This window comes from Zingiber officinale, chromosome 3B, assembly GCF_018446385.1.
Source record: "Zingiber officinale cultivar Zhangliang chromosome 3B, Zo_v1.1, whole genome shotgun sequence".
NCBI classification, from domain to species: Eukaryota; Viridiplantae; Streptophyta; class Magnoliopsida; order Zingiberales; family Zingiberaceae; genus Zingiber; species Zingiber officinale.
The window spans coordinates 126,679,784-126,697,080 of record NC_055991.1 but is presented as its reverse complement, the minus strand read 5'-3'; the positions used below and the strand labels follow the sequence as shown (position 1 = coordinate 126,697,080).

General features: G+C 34.1%; 2 protein-coding genes across 15 annotated transcripts; both read left to right on the top strand.

The window, feature by feature from the left end:
- Window positions 1–1,028: 1,028 nt before the first annotated feature.
- On the top strand, window positions 1,029–3,939 carry LOC121967632. 3 transcript variants are annotated; one of them, XR_006107820.1, is made up of 6 exons: window positions 1,029–1,257; window positions 1,761–1,795; window positions 2,444–2,542; window positions 2,644–2,737; window positions 2,862–3,041; window positions 3,471–3,939. XR_006107820.1 is itself a non-coding variant. In XM_042517979.1 (6 exons), the coding sequence occupies exons 2-6, from the start codon at window positions 1,775–1,777 to the stop codon at window positions 3,532–3,534; spliced, it is 399 nt and encodes a 132-aa protein (XP_042373913.1). In that variant the 5' UTR covers window positions 1,030–1,257; window positions 1,761–1,774; the 3' UTR covers window positions 3,535–3,939. The 3 variants fall into 3 exon arrangements, 2 of the variants coding, with proteins under 2 accessions (XP_042373913.1, XP_042373912.1); XM_042517979.1 differs by having other exon boundaries at window positions 1,030–1,257; window positions 2,921–3,041; XM_042517978.1 differs by having other exon boundaries at window positions 1,032–1,257; window positions 2,858–3,041.
- Window positions 3,940–5,358: 1,419 nt separating this feature from the next.
- On the top strand, window positions 5,359–16,438 carry LOC121967631. 12 transcript variants are annotated; one of them, XM_042517974.1, is made up of 5 exons: window positions 5,359–5,741; window positions 6,843–6,922; window positions 9,389–9,601; window positions 9,873–10,476; window positions 10,562–11,219. In XM_042517974.1, the coding sequence occupies exons 1-4, from the start codon at window positions 5,532–5,534 to the stop codon at window positions 10,015–10,017; spliced, it is 648 nt and encodes a 215-aa protein (XP_042373908.1). In that variant the 5' UTR covers window positions 5,359–5,531; the 3' UTR covers window positions 10,018–10,476; window positions 10,562–11,219. The 12 variants fall into 12 exon arrangements, 7 of the variants coding, with proteins under 7 accessions (XP_042373908.1, XP_042373907.1, XP_042373905.1 ...); XM_042517973.1 differs by having other exon boundaries at window positions 9,389–9,619; XM_042517971.1 differs by having other exon boundaries at window positions 5,373–5,741; window positions 6,849–6,922; window positions 9,389–9,619.
- Window positions 16,439–17,297: the final 859 nt, after the last annotated feature.

Below are 17,297 nucleotides of genomic sequence, written 5' to 3'. Positions count from 1 at the left end.
AAAAAAAAAAAAGGAAAGCCATATACATTCTGCCAATTTTTTTTTAAAAAAATTGTAATGTTATATATGTATTTTAAAAAATAAAATTTATAATTCTAAATTTAATTAAAATAATATTGGCACAGAATGCATTTGTTTGTTTATATTTAACAATTGAATAGAAGATTATTATGTAACCGTTTGAGTTTAAAATGGCAAAAGATAATTTTTAAATGTTTAGTAATTTTAAAAGTATAACTAAACTCCATTGAACTCTTCTACTTACTCATATTTAAAATTAAAAGAGAAAGTAATTATAATTTTAACTAAATCAATTATTTTTAAACCTATAAAATATGTATCCTTTTAATAAATATATATATTATATATTTTTTAAATTATATTTTTTACATAATATATTTTTTTACATTTTTTAAATTTATAATACATGTTGCAATTTTTAAAATTTTATGTCAAAATTTGTATTAATCTTCTCTATTTTTTAAGAAATTTATATATTCTAAAAAATCTTATAACTAGCACTTTTTACCTAATCTGCTTAGATGCACTTGCTAAATTAATTACAGTTTGATTTTTTTTTATAGGAGCAAATAAAAAATGCAACAAAATAATTGCAATGAGATGCAATTTTTTGTTATGTACAACAGATAGAGAATCTTTCCCTGAGTTATATGTTTGAAGTACACTGTAACATATTGAAACCTAGTGAGATTTAAATTTTGTACCTCTTAATTATCAAGTGCTTTACCATTGTATAATAAAACTTTGATTATGCATTTGCATAATTAATTATGTAAAAAAAAAAAAAAACGTCTTGATTTATCTTTTAACCTTTCGATCTCTGAAAAGAGCACTTTCGCTGGGCAAAAAGGTTAAAAAGGTGGTGGAAATGGAGTAAAATTAAAGAAGCTATGTTCCCCACCGTCGCCGTGCATTATTGCTTCAGAGCTCGGCTCCCTGCTAAGTGCCAAACGTACCTCAAGTTCACAGCATTACCAGCACGGGTTCTCCACGCAATGACACAGCTTTTACTTCGATTGCAGTCACATTATATTTTATGAGTGGGTGTGTGCTTGTGAGAGAGAATTAAATATTGGCAGACCTGCCAGCTCTGTGTTTCAGTATAGCTCTCTGCTGCCTCAACACCCCCCATTTAGCCGAGTCAGGCCACACTCTCATCGATCGATGCCAGCATTTGAGAATAGGATCAGCAAGTAGCCTTTTTGGACAAAGAAAGAAGGAAATCTTCAGCGAGTTGTTCGTTCCCCACTTCATTCTCTTGATTCGATCGTGTGTTCTTTTATTTCCCTGCTCGAGGGAGAACGGAACGAAAGCTGAGAGTTTTCCCCTTCAAAGTCTCGACTTTTCGTTTTTCTTCTTCTCCTTTTGCCACGATTGCTCGCCGTCGTTCTTGATGGATGTTTCTGTCGCCTTTATTGCAGAAGTATTTTGATAGAATTGGAGTGCATGCCTTTAATTTTGTTATTTATAACTTGTGGGATAGGCTTCACTGTTTGAAAATGGAATAAATGATTCCTGAGCCGGTAGTTCTATCCTCTCGTTTATTGTTGGAATATTTGCGGTACACATTAACATAGCTGAACTTTTTTCTTTCAGAAATTATTTTCCTTAGCTACATTGCTTTTGAGACCAAAAAGTGCCCTTTATGTAGGGCCTGAGTTTTCAGCTACATTATTTTTGCTGGTTGATTACCAAAAGCAATTGGATGATGTATTTACTCTTAGACTTTTTGTTGGCAGATCTATTAGCTGAAATGGAGGAAGTTCTCATGGAGGTAAGTGGAATTCATTTTTCTTTTCCCTCTTGGCTTTTTATGCTCGAAATTCTAATATCAAGAACGAGAGGTTTATGACGAGATGGTTTCCTAGTTCACTTTGTGGCTAAACTGGGTGAAACAGCCAGAATCATAGAGGAAAGCTCATGGGGTTTTGTAGTAATCTTTATTGAAGGATCAATTCTGACCTTGTGTGGGGTTTCAGTTTAAAAGGCATGTAGTAGATTTAGTGGCTGAAGGTCAATCCTTTTTTCTATGGTTGGATGACATTCCAAATATAGAAGCTTTTAGCTATTCTAATTGTACCTAATTATAATTCATTTTATCAGGGAAATAGTGTGACAGATCGATCTAGATCCACTATTCAATAATTCAACCAAAACCAGGTTATCTCTAAGTTTTAGTTGTAGTTGTATAGATAGATGGTTTTTGATGGGTCAGAATCAGAATGATAGTTAGTCTCAGCAAGTTTAATTATCAAGGCAAAACCCTTGATTTCTCACCATTTTGTTGTTTTGTCAAATTCACGATCGTATCAAGTTAATAGATTGAAGAAACATCAGTATCTTTGATAACTCTGTCGAATTATATCAATCCATACTTTTAAAGTAAATGTCATTATCTTTAATAACCCATCGTTGCTTGCAGAGCCATGGTCCACCTCTTGATAAAGCGGGAAGTTTGGTTCTAGATATTGAGAACCTGACACAAACCTCTGAGAGTTGCTCTCCAAGCCCAAAAGTGATGGTAACTTTGAACAAATGCTTTTGTTTACTGAACAAGAAATTCTCTAACTAACAACAGACTTGGCTGATTAGGCAGTTGACACTTCCTTTTTCCTTACGCAGAAAACTCTATCTCGTAAAGGTTCATCAAGAATAGATCGGCGGAATGTAGAGGAGCAAGATATAGATGGAGCAACCAAGAAAGTCGTTGGCAAAGGTAAGGGAATGTGTATCCCTGTCAGAAATTCTAGAACACATTACAAAATGATCTTGAAAGGGAAATAATGCCCTTCAAGACTTCTACAGATTTGTTAATTGATGATGCAAAATTTGGTAGGAAGGGTCCCTTGTTGTCAAGTTGCAATCGAACAACAATTGGTTCTCAGCAGACCTTTTGCAGGAATCCCACCTATGGCAAATATCTCTAATCTATCAGCAGATATGGGAGATGGAAGGATGAGGAAGTTCAACCACTTCATGACTATCAATCCGAAGAAAATACTTCTCCTTTTTGCATCTATGTGAGTGTTATTCTATGAATACTTGGTTAATTTGAAACCACTATAAGCATATAATTGTCATTGCTCTTACGGTTTGTCATTGCTTGCAAGTCGGACAACTCATGCCTAGCCCATTCGACATACCAAACATAGTATAAATAATTCCATTATATCATTTAATGAATAGAACCAAACAAAAGAATAAAATAGATCATTTAAACTTACCATTACATGGATCTTCATTTTCATTCACCCTTTACTCCATTCCATCCTCTCATACCAAACATAGTAGATTTCTTAGCAACCAGTTATGATGATTATCTACCACTTCCATGGCCCTTAATTGTTCAAAAACATACTTGCAATCTTTTGTTTTGTTTTTATTTTAGCTGTTTAATTTGAATTTTGCAAGTAGTACAGAGAGTTATCAATGTGGCACTCCTTTTGCAGGTCTAGCCTGGGGACAATCATTCTCATATATTTTACACTAGTCATATATTTCAAAGGAGTATAATCACTTTGAAGGATTTAGTCGGAACAATATAGCCATGGATCAAATGCTGCAGGAAAATACAGTAGCACGCACCAAATGTAAGAACTGAGGAAATTACAGCTGGAATAACTTGGAAGGGCAGAAGCTGGTGTTTACCAAATTTTCAAGCCCTATTTTCTTTTGCAGAATCAGGTTGTGTTGTGCTTATTGCAATTTTTTTCCTCAGTTTTTTTTGTTCTGGCCTTGTTTTTTGTTCTTCAAAGTGATCTCATGAGTATGGACTTGTAACGAAGTTGATAGTTTAAGCTTTTCTTTTCTTGATTTGAGGGGAGATGTGTACAATATTTTCCCCCTGCTGTGAAACTTTTCTCCAGTTATGTTTCACTTAGGGGTGTTCTTTTGGATCAATTCGGATTATTTGGATTATTCCATTTGGGTTATTTAGATTTTATAATTTTTTAAATTCAACTAAGAATTAAATCGAATTAACTATAAATCTTACCCAAAATTAATTCAAATTATTCGGTTCAGGTATCAATTAATCTATTTTTTTCATTTTAAATTTTCAATGATCTTCAAATAAATAAACTCCAAATAATTTACATTTACAAATATATAAACTCTAAATTTAATAAAATATTTTCATTTAATATAAGAAAAAAAACCTTGGATGGAAAGCTATATCCAAAATCTAATTATTAATCAATTAATGTTTCGAGTCAGTTCATTCAATCGACTCAAATTTTATTTAATCGAATTAAATAATCTGAATATTATTTGGATCGGACAGGTTAATAGATTGACCCGAATAATGAACACCCCTATGTTTCAGTAGTTTGGCGCAACTTTTTACATAACTATGGGTAGAGTATCAAAATTACAAAATTGTGTATGGTAGTTTTAAAATGATCAAATCATATAATTATTTTTCATTTTACCCCTAATCAGTTGTCTAAAAAAAAACAGTTGAATCAATTTTCTATTTAAAAATCAGTCGACTATTAATTGAATTGATTTCTCTTTATATCAAAAATTTAAAATTGTGAGCAAATCAGTCAACTCATTTACTTTTTTTTTTTAAATTAAAATTGATTTTGAGAAAAATTGGTTGATGGAAACGACTTTGAATTGATATGAAACTAGTTCCTATGTATTCGACTAATTCTGTCGATTATATTCATACTCTCAAACGTCAATTTGATCAATATATTGAGAACAGTGATTTTTTGAACATTAATGAATTTTTGTTGAATACAATTATGTTTAAAAAATTATTGTTCTTAATATATTGGGTTAAATTGGTGTTTGAGGACACAGATATAATCAGGAAACTACCCGAACATATAGGAACTAGTTTTATATCAATCCGATGTCGTTTAGTCCATCGACCAGTTTTGGATAAAATTGACTGATGGACCAAGTATCTTCGGGTTAACATGAAACTAATTTCTATGTATTCGTCTAGTTCTCCTAATTATATTTATACTTTCAAATATTAATTTAACCCAATATATTAAAAATAATAATTTTTTAAATATGAATATATTAAAAAAAAACTAATTCGTATTCAAAAATCACTACTCTCACTCTATCTCACCTTCCTAATTAATTTTTACCTAAACCTTTTATGTAAAAATCCTCCCCACAATTATTTTTCTGCCAAATGCCTCACTCCTAGAAACAAACTCCTCACGCGTGCACTACTATAAATAACGACTATTGTTACATTTTCATACTGACATCTGATTTAAGATGCAACTATAAATATTCTTTAATGACAATTATTAAAAACAATCATTTAAAAAAACATTATATATTAAACTCCTATCGTGACAAATTTTATAAATGTCATCTCAACCTATTAATTTATTTTACCCTAAACTTCCCTTTCCCCCTTACCTCCGCCTCCTTTAATTTCCTTCCCTCTTCGCAGCTCTTCCCTCTCCGCAGCAAGCAAGGAGGAGCTCAGCAAGATCTTCTTCCCTCTCTGTAACAAGCAAGGAGGAGCCCAGCAAGGGATGATTGCTTGTCGGAAGCCTGGCGAGGCAGAGGCCCCATCGCCTGCTACAGCACGTGAAGCGGCTAGGGCGCTTTGGACCAACTGCTCCAGCACCTGTGCCACCAACGTTGTGTACTTCTCAAGCATCTCCGCTACAACCGCTACCAGTATCATGATCCCTTTTCTTCTTCTTGTTCTTCACCTTGGAAGGAGTCGATCTTCCAAACAGGTCCCTAATCCTTTTCTAAACTAGGAAGTTTTGATGCGGATATCTACAAGACCGCCATGATTTTGATTATTCACTCACAGGTCCGGCTAAGGTATAGGCCATTAAGATCTATGCCTAGGGCCCCAATTTTATTGGGGTCCATTAATTAATTAATTAAAGATATTAAAAAAAATTAAATTAGCATCATTAATATTAATTAATTATAAATGTCTTACTAATTTATTAATGGCACCTTATCAATTAATTCATTATCTATTCCACTTCCTATTTATACCTTGTACTTATCTTTATTTCCTTAATAATTACTTATCATAATTTTATATGAAATTTTATTCTGCCTTAAATATAATTCATTTTTAAATTGACATATGTCTTTATTTTTTTATTATTACTCCAATTCCTATTTTATTTTACAATTAGTAATACTATTCTTATAAGACCTAATGAATTCTTTTCTCCTCAATATTTCTTAAAAATCCTAATAGTTCACTCATCAATGCATTGTGCCCTTTTCTTTTTTCATTAGCGATTTTGCATATTTCTCCTTCCTCACCGATGATACTCGCAGAGAACGTCCTTCTCTTCCTTTGTTGATAATTTTTCTTCCTCGTTCTTTCTTTTTATTTCTCGATAATAATATGAATTAGAGATTTTTTTATCATAAAATACAAAGTAAAATGCATTTGCAAATTTTTTTTTTTTTAAATTAAAATTAATAAAGTCTATTTGACATTTTTATAAAAAGATTAAATAATTTAATAATTTTATTAATAAAAAATAAAATTATTATCAAAATACCCATCAGAAAACTAAATTTTATATCAAAAATTATTTTTTTAAAAAATAATATTTAATTCTTTTTAATAACTAATTTTAAAAATATTTTTTTAAAATTATTATTTTTGGTCCCAAATCTAAATGAAAAATGTTAAAGAAAATTAAAAATATATTAAAAAAATTTGTTTTTTAAACTTTTTTGCTTAGAGCCTCAAGGAATCTTGAGACGACCCTGTTCATTCACAATCCCTAATCAAGCATTCTTTCCACACAATCATTGAGTTAGAATTTGTATAAACATTAAGTTTTGTTTTTCATGGACAGAGGCAGGATGACTTTTTCTTGAGTGGAAGTTCAACTGATGAGGCAGAGGCAGATGATGAATGGATAGATAGAAGTACTAGGTATGTTATTTCATGAAAGCATGAGTTATTTCTCAGTTAATGATTTTTAGGGATTGGTGCAAGATTGTCTCTTTGTTGAAAAACTGTTACATTCGATAAAAGTTTTTCTTTTATAGATTTGTGCAAAACATATTGTTTAAACCATTTCAAAAGGTTTTTTTCTTATGAAATTATTGTTGGTGCAGCATCTCACATGCAATCGATCCTACAATTATATTTCACCCTATTGATCCTACAATTATATCTTACCTTGTCGACCTATTACTGTTATTATCTCTTGTTTAACTCAACTTAGCTTCTGTGGATATCATTAGATATTACTTCATGTTCGAGGAGAATAAGATCTTATTTTTTGATTGTCTACTAATAAGCATCTAAATAACCTGCAACCTTCCTTTAATATGTCAGTATATGTCAATTTTAGTTGCCTTATCATATTTTACTCAAGGTTTTATAAAGAACTTGCTATGTGGAACTGAAATAAATGGACATTCTGGTGAAACTGCTAGGGAGAATAATAAGAGCATGTATGTGAATTGGGTACTTTTGTAGTGTTTTTAGTCACTTACAACTTGCATAACCATATGTAGCCAAAAGCTAACCTTCATAGATGGTAATGAATTTTTTTTTACCAATTATGGATTCTTCTTGTCTTCATGTTCCTATTGCTGGAAATCATCGAAGATAGTTTTTTTTTTTCACAATCACGAACTTAGTTTTCTGAATCTGATGTCAAATTCATCTTTAGTGTCCACTTTCTAATTTCTCATGCAGAATTTTTCTAATTAGCTATATGGAAGCAGATATATGTAAGTCACATGTTTATACATAGAAGCGGGTATATTTCCCTTATCAATTTCTCCATCAATTCATCCACACAATCATGAGTTAAAATTTTGTATCACAAGCATTCTGAAATCACTTGTATGAGCACTTAATGTACAGAATTAGATAAATACCTAACCCTTGTTCATAGCTATGTTAATCAATTTCTCTCCTTGTAGATTTTGGAAGTATGAAATCACATTTGGGATCAATGTGAATTTCTTATTTTATTAGAGACATTTTATTAGAAACCATTTTATTCGGCTATGTAACATTTTATTATGAATCATTTTATTAGAAAAATTGATGATTCTTGATCTTATCAAAACTTGAAATGTTGATTTAATTTGTAACGCTGTAGTTGTTCTTCCTTGAAGTTAGTTAGAGAGTCTTAATTAGCTACTTAGTGCTATATTATGATACTTGTTCTACGGTACTGATGCTAGAGAATTTTGCTATATTTTTTCTACAATTTGTTCATTAATTGTTAGAATTTTGCCATAATTTGTGCCAAAATTTCTGATCTGGTGCTAACAAAGAATATGTTACTTATTCTAACAAGTTGCTCTAAATGAAGCTTTAAAAGTACCATTTAAGAAAAGTTGCTTTGCTTGGAAGCATGCTCGTATAACTACAACAATCGAAATTAATGTTTGTCTGGCTCTCTTCTAAAGTCATAAAACTTGCTTTAAATGAACATTTATATAGAATTGTTTATGCTTGTATCACTTACAAATTGTTTCTGATTTATGTTTGTGTTTTAAATTTAATTGTAAAAGTACAAAAGGTTAGTGAGTGTCCTTTCCTATCAAAATATTTTCTATTATGTTATTAATGTGTTTTAAATTCCTTTTGTGTCATAATAAGAAAATTATCGTTTGATTCTTTTCAGACATATGAATTAGTGGTTGGTTATCTAATACTAACGTATGTCGTTTGATTTTTATAGGATTAGTCTTATGAATGTTAGTCTGTAAGAACCGAATGATTTATTAATGTTATGACTATTTTATGTATTCTAATACAAAAGAGTTAGAAGTGTTGGTAAAACAAGACTGACAAAAGGGGGTGAATTATCTGTGAAAAAGTAAAAATAAAAATCTCCTTTTCGATCCTTTGATTATATTAGACCAGCAAAGTAATAATAATAACTTAATTAAACAACTAAATAAAGAAAAGTAAGAGGACCATACTATTTACTTGATTACAATCTAGGTAGATACATGTAATCTAATTTTGTAAATAAAAATGCTATATGTGTCATTTGCTTAGGTATATTATATAATTTTATAAATTAAAAAGGATATATCATCATTTTTTTTATATATGGTATAATTTTATGAATGAAAATGGATAATGTACTATTTTTTTCTATCTGATTCTATTAATTTCATCTAATTTTGAGATGATTAATTATGTTGATGAATTATGTTTTTCTTGTATCTATTAATAAAATAAATGATAGAAATTTTTTTATTGAAAAAATTATGCCTTAATTTTAAGAAAAATGATATGTTTAAGGAAAAAATCTCAATGAAATATTCAAGAATAAACACATAAAATGAGTTCATAAATTTATGTGTCTATCTTTAACATTTCACTGAAATTTTTCCTTAAGTTACCGTAACGTTACCGTGACAGGCCATTTAGACAACGCAATGATTCGTGCGGTGGTGGGGCCCTGCCGCATCCGCGTCCGCATACGAGCGCCTCCTCGGGACGGGGTGTCCGGGCAATTAGCTGGCTTCCACCGCTGCAGTTCCCGGAGAACAACCCGTCGCACCCCGTCGTTTGTCGCCATCTCGACTGCCATAGCCGTACTCGTAGCGACGGAGTGCTGTGGGTGCAATTTTGGTACGCGTCTAAAAAGTGGTGGGTCAGTCGCAGGACGCCCGCTTTAACGTGGGACTCTCTCTCTCTCTCTCTGCATTTCTTCCTCGTTTCATCTTCTCCTCCCGTTGTATTGTTCATCTTCTCCCCTTGATCCAATTTTACTTGATGAATTCCGAAGAAGTGACCGACATAAAAGCTCCTATGAACACGAGTTCAGTTACTGTCCTTTATTCGTTGAAAATAGCTTTTGTGGCTCTGTCTGAGATTTGACCTGAGTTTCGTCCCTATGCAGGAGAGGAAGCGTTGAAGTCCTTGAAGGTCCAAATGTTGAAAAGGCAGCGGGCGTTCTCCGAGGAGCTCCGTCAAGTGAAATCATCTCAGCCGTCCCATTTATCTCCTTCAGTCTCTCAAGCTGCCGCCTCCCTTGGAGGGGCTGACACTGGGCTAGTTCAAAGGAGCCAGTCGCTCTCCAAGGACTCAGAGGCCCTAGAGGGTGCTCCAGTAAAACCTCCAAGAAACTGGGAGCAGAGTCCCCAGCCCCCAACCTCCCCTAGATGGTCTAGTTGGCCAGATTCGAGCTTGGGTGAGCAGCCATCAGCCTGGAGCGCGAAGAGTCCCCAGCCCTCAGATTCGAGCTGGGGTGAGCAGCCCTCAGATTCGAGCTGGGGTGGGCAGCCATCAGCCTGGAGCGCGAAAGTCCCCAGCCCTCAACCTCCCCTAGATCGTCTTCTTGGACAGATTGGGGCTCGGATTTTGTCCCATTTCAGCCATCATCCTGGAGCGCGAAGATCCCCCAGTCTTCGCTTATGCTACCACCTGCAGCTCGGCCAAGTTTGCCTACGCCTGAGGAGCGGCAAGCTCTGCGAAGTTTGTCAATAACGGACTTGTTGGAGAAGGTATATTTCAGACTGTCACATGTGCTGTTGCTTTTCATTTCTTGTGTGCTTATGCTGGTTAGTTGATAAGTGCTTTTCATGACAGAACTTGGTGTTCCAGACGGAGTTGAAGGAGCGGATTTCGCGTCTCAGTGCAGATTACGCCGCGTCCCAAGCTCAAGAGACTAAGCTACGGTCCTTGGCTGAGTACTGGGAGAAGAAGGCTAAGGCAATCGAAGCTGAAAAAGCTCAAGAGACTAAGCTACGGTCCTTGGCTGAGTACTGGGAGAAGAAGGCTAAGGCAATCGAAGCTGAAAAATTGCACCTCTCAGAACGGATGGCTAAGGTCCTGGTTGAGCTCGACGAGAGCAAGGCTGAATTGGAGGCGGCCAGATCCAAGATGGAAGGGATGAGCTCTATGCTAAATGGAGCCAGTTCTATGCTAAATGGAGTCAAGGTCAAGCTGGAGGGGGCGAGAACTGAGCTGCAATCGGCTGCGAAGGATAAGGCGTCCCTTTGCGTCAAGTTTAACTGTTAAGAGGGTAGAGTTGGCCGAAGAAAACTAACCGAAGCAGGTGACCATTTCGTGTCTCTCGATAGCCATCCAAGCCATTGTGTTTTTTTTTTTTCTCTTTTTTTTTAAAAAAAATCTATTTTGAAAAATGTGTAGAGTTAATCAGAATCATCTTTGGCAATGAACCATCATCCGTGCAACTCATCTTTGGCAATTAATCAGAATCATCTTTGTCCCCGGGGAATCATTTTTTTCGAATCATTTGCTTGGCTTGCTTGCTTTTGGCCTAAGGAATTGGGGAAAAGACCTGATTTAGTCCTAAATGTTATGTCTAATGCCCGGTTCAGTCCCAAACATTTTGAAAGGGTTAAATTAGTCCTAAACGTTATCGTTTTTTGACCAAATCAGTTCTTCCGTCATTTTGGGGGTTAAATTAGACGGAAAATATGCACGTGACTTGCACAAGCCACAAATTTCTTAATCTAAAATCCAATTCCACGATTGTATTCCATACCATCTATAGCAGTTTTAAATAAACTTTTAGAATCTATTCCATACCATCTATAGCAGTTTTAAATAAATTTTTAGAATCTATTCCATACAATTCGGAATCTCTTTCAATTATATCCACTATTTGAACTTGGAATTATTTTAAATAATATGCATGTTCAAAATGTTATCAGAATCATCATACAAAAATCACATCAATCCCAAATACACATCCAATTGATTATGAGATTGACTGGTTATCTATACATATAATAGCACCACTACATGATCAAACCATGGATAAGTATAACATTGAAAGTCAAGATAAAACACCCAAAAGACTATTACATGGAAACAAAATTATATCTTGCTTATAGATCCTTGAGATGAGCTAGGCTTCAAGACAAAATTTACTGGTGAAGACAATGATGGTCTCATTCTACATCGAGCATCTGTGTAAGATCTCAGTCTCGAGATTGTTGTGAAGCTAGTTCCGTCTTTCACAAAAGCAGGTTTGTGAATATTAATTGACTGGTTAACCTATAATTGTTAAGATAGAATAATTAATTAGAAAACATGAAAAACTGATTTGATAATTTATACAACTATTAAAACTAGTATCAAAGAATTAAAGCAACTTACATTTATAGAGGATATTGAGTATGAGCTCCCTTGAATACACACCCCAACTTGACGTGGTCTTCTCACCTGTGTAATTACAGAAGAATATATACAAATAAATATAAGAAAGCATAAAAAAAAGTAATAGATTTGCTTTGATTTGAGATTACCTGTAGTTTTTCCTTTTTGCTGGGTGCCAATGTATTGTCTCTGAGATCCGTTGGAGCTTCGTCTGGTAAAGCATTGCTTTGTTGTGAGTTGTCTTCTTGCGGCATTGCTCCCCATTGGTGGACATCATTATTTCCCTTGCAAGTCCTTTGATTATGTCCTGATCCACCACAGATCCTGCATTTGTTGCATCTTTTTGCACCTTTCAATTTATTATTTTGAGCTGCTGTATTTTTTTGAGAAGTTGCATTTTTTTGAGAAGATGTAGGAGGTTCATCTGGTTCCCTTCTTCGTAGTTTTGTCGGCCTTCCAATTTTTTCTTTGTAAAAGGGAGGTAAAGGTGGGGGCAAGTCACAAGCAGGCCACAAATTTGGTCCATTGACAGGCATTATTGGCAATGCATAACACCTTCGATATGTGTCGGTCAAGTAACAGTGATGGACATATGCCTCTGGATTATCTTTTTTGCACCAAATTGCGCATACAGCGTGCTTGCAAGGAATTCCTGTCAAATCCCATTTTCTACAACTGCAAGTCCTAGTCGATAAGTCAACTGAATGTTGATCAAGATGATCATCTGACCTCGTTATCTGGTAGTGCATCTCATCTGATTTCATGGGGGAATAAGCAGCAGCATCCATACTTATCTTCGCCAACAGATCTCTAATCTTGGGACAAATTTGGCTCTTCCATTTCTCAGCCTTCTCTCGATTCAACAAAAATCTATTCATCAAAAGATTTCGTATTGACTCAAACATCTCAATGATAGGCTTATCCCTAGCATCTAGTATACAACTATTGAAGCTTTCACACATATTATTCAACAAGATGTCAGATTTTGGAATGGTGCTGAAATGTGACTTTGACCACTGATCTTCAGGCTTCTTTGCCAGCCATTCATATGCATTGTGGTCAATATTCTTGAGCTCCTCCATTCGCTGTCGAAAATCTTCAATCCTAGTTGCCTTTGTCGCAGCCCATAAAGCAATCTTAACTGCTAGACTCTTAAATCCATCATGTTTCATGTTGCTATGTAAGTGTCTAACACACAATCTATGTTCTGCATCAGGAAACAAAAATTCAATTGCAGAGATCAACCCCTTTTGCTTATCTGACATAAAAGTCCATGCATGTTGATTAACAAAACCAATGTCAGAATCTAAGAGTCGTAGAAACCATGTCCAACTATCCTTCGTCTCACGCTCAACCAATGCATAGCATATCAGAAATATGTTGTTGTTTGGGTCTATCCCTACAGCCGATAACAACTGCCCACCATGTTTTTCTTTTAAGAAGCATCCATCAATACCAATGATAGGCCGACAAGCATCCTTAAATCCTTGCTTACACGCTGAAAAACAAACATACAATCTTTGAAACCTTGGACCTTGGTCATTCTCTATCAACTTCAAAACGACTGTGGCCCCTTCATCGGATCTTTTCAACTCAGCACAATAATTCCTTATTCTACTAAATTGCTCCTCGGCAGTCCCTTGAACCAATTGTAGTGCCTTCCTCTTGGCTAAGTAAGCCACTTTCCTCGAAATGTTGGCCTTCAGCATCGTACAAACCTCCTTCCTAAACTCCTTGGTTCCCAATTTAGGATTTGTGGCAAATCTTTTCACAAACTGCTTCGCTAACCAAGTTGAGTTTATGGACTTGTTGGTATAATCCCAAAAGCAATTATTGTGCGTCCCAAATAAAGTTCTCACTTGCCAACAACTATCGTTACTCATCTTGGCAACGTGAATAATCCATGGGCAATCATCTTGTTTGCAATTAGCCCACAGCCGAATATTATCATTCTTTGTGAACTTGATTGCCTTTCCCTTTTTGATATTATAAGTTTGGATCGCAAATTTAGCTTCTTTTTTTGAGCTGAAAATCAAACCAAGGCTTAATTTTGGATCTTCAGATTCCTTTTTCGAATCAAATTGTGGATAATTTTTAACTTCATCCTCCTCATCAGAATCATTATGACTCTCCAAACCCTCACTATCTGCACAAATGTCATCTTCCTGCAAACTATGTGACAAGTTATCTATAATTTCCCTCTCATCAAAAACATGTTTCCCTTTATAAAGGTAGATCCGCTACCTTAGCGGCCCCCCTAGTGCCGGCCCCACGGATATGGAGGGAGGTTCATGCAGGTACACAGGCCATAGGCGCATGGCGGGGTAAACCCCAGGTCGTCAGTTCCTGAGAATCGACCCCTGGCCATTACGCCAGAGATACCATGCGCTCACCGTCTGTGCTACGCCCTGGGGGCAACATGTTTCCCTTTATGAGATTGTACGTCATGGTCCACAAACTTATCAAACATCCTATCATCTTCTGAAAAATCATATTCACTATCGTAAAATACATTGTCATCTTCATCATTTGTTCCATCTATCTGACAATGGCTAACGTTTGTGATGCCTCCAAGGTCGCTTCTCGAAGCATCCAAGTGTACTATATAAATTTCAACCTCGTAGTTTTTCGGAATATTACTTTTAATATTCAACACATCTAAATCGCTTTCCAAACATCTCCCATTTATAAATCTTCCTCCAACTTTGTGCCAAAACTTAATAGAATCTTTGTCTTTAAGCCCAAGATCCTCTGCAAATCCCCACAACTCAATCATTCCAAACTTATCAAGATCAACGAAGTCAAAGTATTCAACACTTCCACCAATGTATTCATCATGTGTACCACTTGATTTCAAACTTCTATTGTAATACAATTTAATTGTAACACAATCGGGTTCTTCAATTAATCCTATGAAAAAAAATTATTGAACAAAAAATATATGATATAATAAGTATCAAATATAAATGTGCGTTAGTGCAAAAAATAAACAAAAAAGTTACCATAATTTGGAGTGAATTCGAGTGAGAATTTACTTCTTCTAGCCATTAGATAGATAGATAGCCAATTGCTTCCAACTCTGATAACAAATAAAATCAAATCAAAATTTTGAAGTAAATTATGCTTCAAATACTCGTACACAATTTTTTTTATTCCCTCTCTAAACACGAACGAAACACCCCAATAAAAAAATTTTATTTCTAATTTTAGTCCTGTACAATAGAAAAACTCATTTAATATTCACTTGAAGTCTCCAGATACTTTCTATTGCATGAAAGGCAATCAACATGAAAAATAATATTAACCTTTTGATATTTCTACATCACCCTTTTATGGGAAGTTAGATGCATTTTTATGAGTTTATATATTATATATTTCTAGCTTTGTTGAATATATATTGGCTGGAACAATATTAAGTAATAAATTATAGTTTATCAACATTACCTAAATTGCAGCTTTGTGAAGATGCTTTGAAATATATATCTGTATAGTTTGATAAACAGAGAAGCCATCAGCTACTGGTCACAATGATTTTGATTTTATTTTTTTTATATTGATTTCTTGATCAAATCGGGGAACTAGTGTAGGAGTTCCCAGAAGGTTCCGGGAGAAGGAACGGCAACAAATTTCTTTACAAAATAACTTATTAAATTAAACCATGTTAAAATAGTTATAAAATCAGATATATTTCTTCTAACCATTACTAGTCTAGAAAAGATAACAGAAAAACTATTATATCTCTAAAAATATTTACCTTTACTTGTTCGAACCAAGATTCATCCACATAGAGCATGCACTTCGTCAGATGAAGGTGGCACAGTAGTTCAAAACCATTGTGGACTTCCTTCCAACACGTGAAGGCTGGAGTTCATCAACTGGATTTTGGGGAAAAAGAAAATGAGATTTAGGGCTCCATGAGTGAAACTGGAGAAATGGAGATTAAGTCGTGGAATTGGGTTTTAGATGATGAGACTTGTCGCTTGTGCAAGTCACGTGCACATTTCCGTCTAATTTAACCCCAAAAATGACGGAAGAACTGATTTGGTCAAAAAATAGTAACATTTAGGATTAATTTGGCCCCTTCAAAATGTTTGGGACTGAACCGGGCATTAAGCACAACATTTAGGATAAGGCGTCCCTTTGCGTCAAGTTTAACTGTTAAGAGGGTAGAGTTGGCCGAAGAAAACTAACCGAAGCAGGTGACCATTTCGTGTCTCTCGATAGCCATCCAAGCCATTGTGTTTTTTTTTTTTCTCTTTTTTTTTAAAAAAAATCTATTTTGAAAAATGTGTAGAGTTAATCAGAATCATCTTTGGCAATGAACCATCATCCGTGCAACTCATCTTTGGCAATTAATCAGAATCATCTTTGTCCCCGGGGAATCATTTTTTTCGAATCATTTGCTTGGCTTGCTTGCTTTTGGCCTAAGGAATTGTGTCGTTTTTGATTACTTAGGGCATCTCCAACTCTAACGTTAGGGTTTTTTTTTTATAATATCAATATAATCGCATCAATAATATACAATATGAATATTATGCTATTATCAGGAATATATAATAAGAATACTTATTTAAATATTTTTCATGGTTATAGTTCCAAATAAATTTTTTTATCAAATTCATAGTACGAGTTATCTGATTTCATGTATATTATATGACTTTTGAGGAAAAAAAAAGTAGGTTTTAATTTTCAATATCGCTCTTAAATTACATCTACAAATTTCAAATCTCAGCGCTACAATGGTTCAAAGTTTTTTATTCAGGTTTTTAACTTTGCATTGGAGATCCTTTAAAAGAGCTTGAACTTAGAGGTGAAGTTTATAGTTCAAGAATTTTTTTTCTCTCGAAGATGGAGTTTATAATTAATGATCAAGTGATGTTATATTATGATTTGTGATTTGTAATGTAGAAAAAATATTTGATTTATAATATGTGACTTTTAAAAAATTTATAGGTAGATTTTTTTATTTGTAGAGAAAATAATAGGTTTTTTCTATTAATTTTGATATGACATAGATGTGTTACATTGTGGGTTAAAAAAAAATCTTATTTAGAGATTTAACCATTGGAGATGACTTACTCACATTTCAATATTCATTTTATTATTTTTAATATTTTTAATATAAGACATTTAAATTTACCACTCGGACTAATTTTGAGATAGATAATCCTATTTCATATATCGTTCACCAAATAAA